Genomic DNA, 10,144 nt, shown 5'->3' with positions numbered 1-10,144 from the left:
CTGTTTAATATGCCTTGTATATTATAAAAAAGTCAGTGCAATAACATGAAATAGATTGTACATTTTTCAATATGCTGTCTCTTTTATGTAAATCTGTATCGCCATAAACTGTTTTGCTTGGGTTTTTTAGTGATTTTGAAAATAAATGGTATCCTTAGTACTCCGCTAGATATTTAATTCTGTTATGCCAAAGTTTGTCTGGTCCGGAGTTGAAACTGGCATTCCAGGGACAAAGATGTCAGGGAGAGCATAGTCAAAGACTTAAGTGTTAACACTGCCCAGATGTACATCTAAGCTAGAAGTAAAATAGTACCCTCTTAAGAACTGCCGTTCAGTGTGTAGAGGACTAAAGCTTTTAAGAAGTGATAGGAGATGTTTTATAGAACCTGCTTCAATATCTTGGAAGCCATGCTTTTTTTTTTTTCCTGACCCTGTTCAAGGAAGATGTGGAGTTTGAAGGTGAAATGTGGAGTTTTCAGCAGCAGCAGCAGCAGTCCCTGGAGCACATCACCTATAAAGTGTACCTCCTGCCCAGACCCTGGGCTGTAAGGGAATGGAGCTGTGCATAATATTTTGTGCAACTGGTCCTAGCCTGGTATATGTTCTTCTCTTCCACCTACCCTAGGGATAAGCTTCCTGTCAAAACCACAGTGAAATCGGCTGGTTGGGAAGCACACTGGGGATGGAGTGGAGCTGAAGTGGAGCTTGTAGTGGGGAGTGTGTGCCACAACCTCCAAAGGCTTGCATCAAGTGGGCCACTCTTTTAAAGATACAGGTGACTTCACAGTAACTGCACAGCAGCTCGAAACAAGCCTTCCTTACAGGAACGTGAGTCAGCCCAGAAGGCTCAGCTGCTCGGACATGGGGAATGCCAGAGGTGCCCAAAATCCCATGCTGCCTGGCAGCACAGACACGTCAGCTAGTCACTGTGGGGAAGGCTGAGCTGCAGGAAGGAGTTTGTGAGGTTGAGTGTTTATATCTACATTGCAGGCCTTTGTGCATTGCTCTGTGTTTGAATGCTGGGTTGGGCACTTGAGGCAGCAGCACAGTTTGTAATTTCCATCCGGCGCATGGCACGGCACAGTCCTGACCTTTCCTTGATATACCCGTGGCACTTGCCTATGTCTTGTGTCGTGCCTGGCAAACCTCACTGTTTCCTCTTGTGCACAGTGCTGGCTTGGTGGGCCAGGTGGGGTTTTGTGTGAGGAGAAGGATTTGCTTTCTTGTGCCAATGGTGCAGAGGGCATTTCAGTCATCCCCAGGCTTGTGCCCCAAAAGCTGTGTTTGCTTTCAGTTTCCCTCTCTGGGTGCTGTGCTGCGAGGGTGCAAGCAAGAGCCACATGAGGAAGGATAAGCCCAGCATTTCTGCTGACTCATCCTGTGGGAAAGGCCAGTGCACTGGGTTCCCAGACTGCTCCATGGGCATGGGGACACTTTCGTGGGCTGGAGGGGAAAAGGAAGAGTTCTGTGGTGTCCTTGTCTTCCATCCGCGTGGAGACCCCTTTTCCCCCCCATCTTTCTCCCTTGCAAACAGCCATAATGAGGGGATGCTGCAGAGCCTATGCTGTTGTGCAGCTGTGACTGTGCAAAGCGTAAAATTGTTCATGTGGGAAGGGGAGGTGTGGGACAGTGCATGCAGCCCCTTGAGCTTGGTTCGACATGTCTGTCCCCAGCTGGAGCCTGGCTTCTCCCCCAGGGCTGCATGGGAAAAAGGAAGAAACTATTGTGAGTCTTAAATATTTCCTCTACCCTGCTGTCACCAGTTCTGGGCCAGCCCAGCTCCTCTCCCTCTTTCACTGACTCCCCTGTTCCCATCTTCCTGTTTGTCCTGATTTCTCTTAACACATGGTGTGAGCTGGGGTCAACAGGGCTCAAGCCTCAGAGCAGCTTGGCTCTTGCAAGATCAGTCTTGAATGTCTCTAATTGCCCCAGTCAGTGGCTAATTAAAGAGGAATACAAAAGCAAGAAGACACAATGGACTTAAGCTGTAAGTGGATTAGTATATGTGACTTCATTTGTCCCCTGAGACGTGAAGCAGCAGAAAATTTTTACCTCTCTCAGTTGTGAAGTCCTTGGGGTATGAGCAAATGCAGAATTTGAAATGTGATTCTATGGTCATTCTACCTGAAAAATTCCAGTTTATTTCTCATTTTTTTACAGCTTTGCTGGTTCTCCTATTCCCTGTAAAAGCATCACTGGATGCTACTTATAACTGAATAGCATCCGTGTGTCTGGAGTGGCTGTTCCTTCCTCTGTATTTCCAGGATCAAAACTGCCACTTTACCACATTTAACAGAAGCTAATGGTCACTGTCACCATACAGGGGTGGTGTGAAGGAGAGACCCTGGGGAGGAGGTTACCACAGCCCACCCCAGAGTCAGTGGCTGGGCAGGAGCAGAGCAGGTGGTGGCTGGGCATGATGCCCATGAATGCAGGGAAGTGATGCCACAGGGCAGCATGTGACTGTGATGACAGGGGGAAGCAAAACCTTCCCAGGCCACAGCCCTGACCTACACTTTCTGGTGACCATGGCCATACAGGATCAGCCCCAGAGCCAGGCATCACTGCAGGGGGGCATGTCCACCCTACTGGCTCTGCACAGCCAAACCCATGCCCTTGCCTTGGCCTGCACTGAGAGATTTTTGGTCCGGCAGTTTGGTGCTTCTTTTTTTCTTTTCTATGCAATACTATGTTGCATAAACACTTTTGCAGCACCTGCTCCCTGTGTCCAGCAGCCTTATGTCAATAGATGCCTGGGGAGCAGGTGATCTACTTGCAGGTTATCTAGGGCTGGTCCTCCCTGCAAGGGAGGTTAAAGTGTTTCTCCTCATCATGACCATGGCTGAAACTGGACCATCTCCAGCAACCCTTAGAAAAAGCCTGTGTCGGACTCTCTGTTTATAGGAAAAGCCAGCCATGACTTGGCCTTGCCATGTAGTTGTGTTTATAAAGCACTTGACTTGGCTAAAAGACTTCACAAATTAATGCACAAATAATAAACTTTTTTTCCTTCTAAAGAAATCCTTCTCTTTAAATTATCAAAAAAAGAGAACACGATGCAAATAAACATCCTTCCCTAAAACAAGGAGTTACCCTTCCACTCCCATGGTGTGTAAAGCTGTGACTAGAAGGATATTTTCTGGCAGCCAGGATATTTTCTGAAGTTAGTCAATACTAAAACTAGAACTTTCTGCTAATAGTCCCATATGTGCTGGCCTCACCTCACTGTGCAGCTGAATCAGTCTGATACTATTGCACTGAGCAAACAAGTTACCTGATGCTGTAGTTCCTTGCGTTTTCCCCTGCCTATCAAAGCCATTTGCTATCAACGCTGCGGTGGTGCTGGGGAAAGTCCAGCTGCTTTTGTCAAAAATTGCCTCCCTGATTACTGATCTGGGGCAGGGTGGACATGGATGTGACCTCCTGCCTTTGTCACGGCTTTTGTCACATCCCTCTCAGGAGCATGAAGCGGAAGGTGCAAGCAGAATTCTGCCCTCAGTTGCCCCCATGTAGTAGGGGACTGTGATCCCAGCTAGGATCCAGGAGCTGAGGGAGAAGGTGTTGGCATCTTATTATTGGCCTTATTCAATGCTGCTGAAAGTAACTGCTTTTCTCAAGATTTGAAAGCTGGCCTGTCCACTCCAGAAAGTGACTTGTCCCTTCAAGCAGTGACAGTGGCACAGAGGAACCGAGCCTAGTGGTGCTCCTACCATCCTTTCACGGGGACGAGGGAATGACACCAAAGCCCCTGTAAGGTTAAATGGCTAAAGCAGTTTTATTTGTGGTTCCTGTCATTTCGTGGGATATCTCCTGTTGCTAAAGGAGTGACACCAGCCTCCACGCTTTGAGAGGGTTTGCGGAGTGGTGAGAATTGCATTGCAAAGAGACCATGCGTGAGAAGGCAGGGCAGCCTTGGTGTGGCCCATTTCTTACACGGGCCAGACAATGTCCTGACGCACTTGGGTGAGGACCCTTGTTTACAGCTGTAACAGCTTTTGAAACTATTGCTCACTGACAGCCCCAGCATCAGACAGTCACCTGCTTCGTGGAAAACCCTGCCAGACTGAACGTCAGCACATCACATCCCCAGCCCTTCCTGTCCAGCCTCCTTACGCCTCTATGGATGCACACCCTCTCGTGTCAACGGGAGGAAAGTGATAAAATATAGTCCCATCCAGCAGTGTGTGCTAAAAATAATGAGCAGCACATGAGACATTGTTTTTCAGTTGATTTATAAAAACATCCCATGAGGGGAAGAAGGAGGTGTCTCCTTGTCTAGCAATTTGTTTAGGAAATACCACTTGTGCATTCAGTCTCAGGTGTGAAGGCATGAGCTGGCCAAGGGCACTGGGATGGTTTTCACCCAGGGAAGCACAGTGCAAGTGTGGGGCTGCACTTGTTGCCTGGGCAAGTGCTGTGCCCAGTTAATGAAAAGCATTACAGGGTGGTAATTCTATCAGTTTGCATGGACAGGTGGGTTTGTTTTGGGGTTTTGATATCAGGTGCTTATGGGTGAGTCAAGTGCATTTAGAAGGCAATGTCATGCCCCAACGATAGGATTTTTTCCCCCTGCCTTTTAGGGAGGAGCAGTGCTCTGGAGGTGACTTGGCTGGCGAGGGCCCAGGCTCTAGCAGGCAGCAGGTGAAGGTGTCTGGATATTTTCACAAGTCTAATGAGTTGTATGAGTCTAATTTGCTGGTGAAGCTTTGCAAAACCAGACCTCTGTGCAGTACCTATGGTAGCACTTTTCACCAAGTGGTCCTTCTCAAGAGCACTTCACTGATGTCCCCCGAAGTAAAGCATTTCCAGGCCTCTGCTGGTGACTAACTGGGAAAGGAGAGGGAATTGCTTCTCTTTATTTTATGATGCTCCCTGCCTGTGAAGCTGGGGGGCAGCAGCACAGTGAGTCAGTGCATGGCATAGCAGGTGAGGATCTAAGGCTCTCCTGTCCACAGATACATCTTTGGGTCCCAGCTTTAGCGAAGAATTTTCTCTGCACTATCCCTTTGCTATTCCTTTGTGGTAAACAGTGTTATTTCCCCCTCTTCCAAAGCTCCAGCTTCAAACTTCGGAGAAAGTAAAAATCTGACTTCGACAAAATGCCTTTCTGTCTGGATCTGAGACAAAACCCTTAACTTGGATGTCTGTCCTTCACTGATCCTCAGGGACACTCTTTTTCAAAGCTGCAGCACCTCTGGTAGAAGTAATGGACTCCCTGACACCACCCAACTATTCTGCAGGCAGTAGTTACTAGAAAATATTAGAATAAGTGTCTCTTTGAAGTTCAAGGTTATGGGTACACCTTTTTCCTCTTGAAGGCAGAAGTCAAAGCCTAATTTCCTAAAGCATACCTGCTGGTACTCTGCTTTTGCCCCAGTGCGTGCCTGCTGACATGGAAATATGGAAGGGATTTGCATAATACAATCATGCATTCAAAACACACAAAAGAAAACCGGAGTTGTAACAACAGTGACTCATTTTTCTCGTAAACACTTCGTATTTATTATCTTAGCATGGATTCAAGACATACGTGCATGAGGCATACAGCAACACATCTGGCCCGCATCCAGAATAGGCTTTAAGAAAAACAAACTCATATTGATAAAAGTCATAAAGCAGATCCTTTGCAGAAGTAACAAAAAGAACCTAGGACAGACATCAACAAGTGCTTGGTCACATACTGGCACTGGTCTCTTGGATCTAGGTCTCCTTCTTGAGTTCCTGGTGAATGATAGCAGCCCTAACCATGCTCAGAAAAATTTAAAAAGTTTCAAAAAAAAGCAAATAGTCTTTGCATATCTAGACAGAAAAATAATGTGCCAATACTTAAATTGGATATCCCCATGACAATGCATTTATGAGTATATTTTTTTTTCCATAGTATTTCACAGTTTTCAGGCTAGAGTCTGAAGGAATGGGTTGGCTGTATAAACCCCACACCTCATTTCCTATTGAATTTCAAAGCAGCATACATTGAGAACACTTTTATTCAAGTACATTTTAGCTAGTAATACAAATGCTAATGCTGAATTTTCCTGAGAGTTCCAGGCAGGCATGGTCATAGTTTAGTGTCCTTGATGAAGAGTCCAAGACTCCACCAAGTGTAAGACATACAACAGCAACCATATTTCTTGGAGTTGGAGCTGCCTTCGATGAACAGTTTGCCAAGCTGCGTGCAGTGCTAGCCTGGGAGCTGGTGTTCAGCTGAACTGAAACTCTTCGCATTTTCTTTTTAGTACCTGAAAAACTGACCTGGGTACGTGTACGCAAAACACACTACTTTGCAGTACTAAGATAAATAACAACTATTCCTGAAACATTCTGTTCTCACTCAAAAGGTGTTAGCTAGCTAGCTTAGAGGAGGAGGGAACCATGCATGTGGCTCAAGCCAACAGCAAGGCTCCCGGTAACACCACTGGGACAGGGTTAAATTTTCCATGTGGAAAGTAGTCAAAGTCAGTCAGCTTCTGCTCAGTGACAGAAATCAGTGTCAATACATAGCACACAGGGTTTTTTGTGAGAGTGACCAGAGATATGTAATGACAGTTTTGGAAAGGCAGATTCAGAAGAGCTAACCGAAGAATAAATTATAAATACAAACAAAAATTCACTACGAGGCAGGAAAATACTTCAAATAGACACAAATATCAGAAAGTGCAATTATACAGCATATGTACTCACATACAAGGTTAGTTAAGGGAAGGAACTCTGACCATTGACCTTAGAGGTGGCTATGAAACAGGATCACTTCAGCCATGAAAACCCATGAAAAAAGTACTGGTTAGGATTGAGTTTGACAAGAATGGACTGGCACAGTTATTGTTTGCCTTGACAGCGATCAGCAGGTTTAATTCAGCTCCTCTGAAGCCAGCCAAGGGTAATAACACCTCAGTGAGATAGGCACAGTGCATCACTATCCACTGGATGTTCCATTCTGGAACTGAAATGAGGTTGCCATGAAATGAAATGAAAATAAAGTACACAGGAAGAACTTTCGCTTATAAGTATATATAATTAAACATTCAAAAATCTAAGGTTACTGTGCTGTCTGTAACATTCAATTATATTGATATTATTTCTTCAAAGAGAGGTAGTTACTTTCTTTGAATAAATAACATTCTCAAGAAAACTTGAGATTAGACTTTAAGATCTACTTCTAATGAAGTTGTTTCATTACTTATAAAGACACAGCAGAATTGTACTGTTGTCAAGAAATTCTTTGTAATATTGAAAGAATTCTTCCACCACAATTACCTCAATACCTGTATTTTTGTAATATATATTCAGATATATCTTATATGATGCTAATGTGATTTATTTCCTTTATTGTCAAACTTCTTTTTAGTTTATGTAATGTATTTTTATACTGATTTTTAAACCATGTATTGAACATTTTTTCAAACTATGTTTGAGCCCAAACACCATTCAATTAATAGCTCCGTGAAATACCTGTTTCATACACTTGTGGTGCAGATATTTGTATTTTACGTATACATACTATATATTTATAATACAGGCTAGAACTATGCAACATTGTGTTAATTCATAGAACTTTAACTCTTAGTCTGCAAAGCAAAATCCTGTGACAAAAAACCATTCAACAAAGATAGTGGTCTTCTTGAATGAATTATATAATCCCATCACCAGATCCCTGTCCAGCAGGATCCAGGCTTTAGAAAAGGACAGCAGTCAAAAACCCAGCAACTGGCTTTTGCTTTGGAAATCATGATCCCAAGTTCCAAGATACTGCCCCTTTTTTTGGTTTCGTCCTGAGGTGGTTCCGAGCTCCTTGGTGAAACATGGCTGTGGGACATGAGGACCAGAGGGCGACTGGGGAAACCAGGTTCCTGGAAGGCTCCTCAGACCATGGTGAAAGGCAAGTTCAGTCTTGCCCCAAGTCTCCCCACGTCACCATCTCCCCCCAGTTCACCACTGCAAGGTGAAGGGCTCTGCCCATCACTATTTTTTTTCCCACCTGGCATTTACATGCAAATATTGCTGTAACATTCTTCAGAGAAATCATGTGGTAGCCATCCTCAGACGGCTACAGGCAGCTAAACACAATGCAACGAAATTTCCGAGGTTTCTTCATCTCCCAGTGTCTGTGAAGCCTCTTGTTCCAAACCATAAAGTAAAGGTCATCATCCCCTGCCGTTCCGCGCGCCATGTCCGCGGGCAGCCCAAATCTCCGGGCAGAACAGCTTGCTGAGCAGGTTCAGGATCCTCTGCCGCAGGTCCCACCTGTCGCCGATGCGGATCAGCTCCCGGGCGCACTCGGCCGCCGCCGCCTCCCGCCCTGCGGACACACGCGGCCGTCAGACACCAAGCGTGGTTTCCGTTTTAAAGAAATCCCCACAAGTTTGTTCAATTTTTTACTTCTTTTCTCAATATGAAACACATCTCCCCTCCCCCTTCCCCCCTCCTCCCCACACACACTGAGAGCAGTGGCTGTACCGCCTTCGCCTCCACACGAGCGACCGCAGTCGCTCCGGGCTCTGCCCCCGCTCCCGGTGCTGGAGTCGGGCGAGCAGCAGAACCGTGTGTTCCCGTCCTGTCCAGTCCCATCCTGTTCCCCCTACCCTCTCGCTTCACGCTCCGGTACCTGCAGGAGAGGCTGGTGGCGTGGCTTTGCGCAGGGTCTTGCCAGGCAGCATCGCGGCGGCGGGGCTCGGACCGTCCGGGCTCGGCTCGGCGGGGCACGGACTCTTCAGGCTCGGCTCGGCACGGACTGTCCGGGCTCGGCTCGGCAGGACACTGACCGCCCAAGTTCGGCTCGGCTGGGCTCGGTGCGGAGCAGTTACTTCCCAGGTCCTCACGGCTCGACGGCGGCAGCGGACTGCGGGCACAGGGGCGGAGCGCGGTGCTTACAGCGCGGCTCGCCGGGGGTTTCCCCGAGTCCTGACGTGTGGAAAACTCGCGGGAATCCCGCCCCCGCGCCGGGCGGGCAGGAGGCAGCGTGCCCGGGCGGAGCGGGACCGGGCAGGGACAACGCCTCCGCTCCCAGTCACAAAAAGCCCGGCGGGATGCGGTGTGCCGGACGGAAGGAGATGGGAGGATGGGGCGTGCGTGGGGGAGACAGGATGGAGTGTACTTAGTGAAGAGGGAATGGAGGCGTGGGTGGCCAAGGGAGGTGGAGTGGTGGGGTTTGCATCATCCGGCAAGAAGAGGCAGAGGGGTGGGGTAGGCTTATGCTGGGGAAAGAGAGATGGGAGGGTGGGCTGTGCTTGTGGTGGTGGTCCAGGAGAGCTGGACAGGGTTGTGACCATTTTGAGGAAAAAGGTGGAGGGATGGAGTGTGCTTTGACAAGTAGAAGCAAGAGATGTCATCTGTTATTATCACAGAATCATAGAATAGTTTGAGTTGGAAGGGACCTTTTAAAAGTCAGCTAGTCCAACCTCCCTTCCAAGGACAGGAAGATCTCAACTAGGTCAGGTTACTCCAAGCCACATCTGACCTGACCTTGGATGTTTTCAGGGACGGGACTTCGATTACCTCTCTTGGCAATCAGTGGCAGTGTTTTACCGCACTCATTGTAAAAAACTTCTTCCTTATAGCTAATCTAAACTAAACGGTCCTTCAATTTAAAACCTGTTTTAAAACCTTTGTTCTATTGCAAAAGGCCTGTCTTTCTTCTAAGCCCCCTCCAAGTGCTGAAAGGCTGCAATAAAGTCTCCCCAGAGCCTTCTTTTCTCCAGGCTGAGCAATTCCAGTTGTCTAAACTTTGGTGATGGTGACCTTGCCCTCAAACTAAACAAGCTGTCCCATATTCCTGTGCTACTTGCAATTAAGGGCCACCCTACCACTGCTCTACCCTGCATGGTGCTGGCTGACACATGCCAGGGCACACTTGCCTGTGCTTGCTATAATTTTAGGTGGTGCTTTTTGCAAGAAACAAGAGCTGAAACAAAGTCACCCTCGTGTCTTTGTGATTGTTGCACAATGTTGGGAGAGCTGCCGGTGATATATGGATCACTCATCGGCCTCCTGTCTCCAGGAGAGTTGATATCTGGTGCACTGACTTACAGGATGGACTTCTGTTTTTAGGGGAAAATGAAAATAGCTTGAGGTAAAGAAAGCACAGATGAGTCAGACATAACAAAGGACTGATTTGTGGCTGAAAGTCAGTAAACTCTTACCTCTCCCA

At 47.2% G+C, this 10,144-nt stretch overlaps 1 protein-coding gene across 1 annotated transcript; it reads right to left on the bottom strand.

The window, feature by feature from the left end:
• Positions 1 to 8,141: 8,141 nt before the first annotated feature.
• On the bottom strand, positions 8,142 to 8,654 carry PMAIP1 (phorbol-12-myristate-13-acetate-induced protein 1). The gene is made up of 2 exons (XM_017811084.1): positions 8,603 to 8,654; positions 8,142 to 8,296 (listed from the first exon to the last, which is right to left on the bottom strand). Exons 1-2 carry the CDS (start codon positions 8,652 to 8,654, stop codon positions 8,142 to 8,144), a joined length of 207 nt encoding a protein of 68 aa, XP_017666573.1.
• Positions 8,655 to 10,144: the final 1,490 nt, after the last annotated feature.

This window comes from Lepidothrix coronata, unplaced genomic scaffold (assembly GCF_001604755.1).
Source record: "Lepidothrix coronata isolate B3197 unplaced genomic scaffold, Lepidothrix_coronata-1.0 Scaffold31, whole genome shotgun sequence".
NCBI classification, from domain to species: domain Eukaryota; kingdom Metazoa; phylum Chordata; class Aves; order Passeriformes; family Pipridae; genus Lepidothrix; species Lepidothrix coronata.
This window is presented reverse-complemented; position numbering and strand designations above follow the sequence as displayed.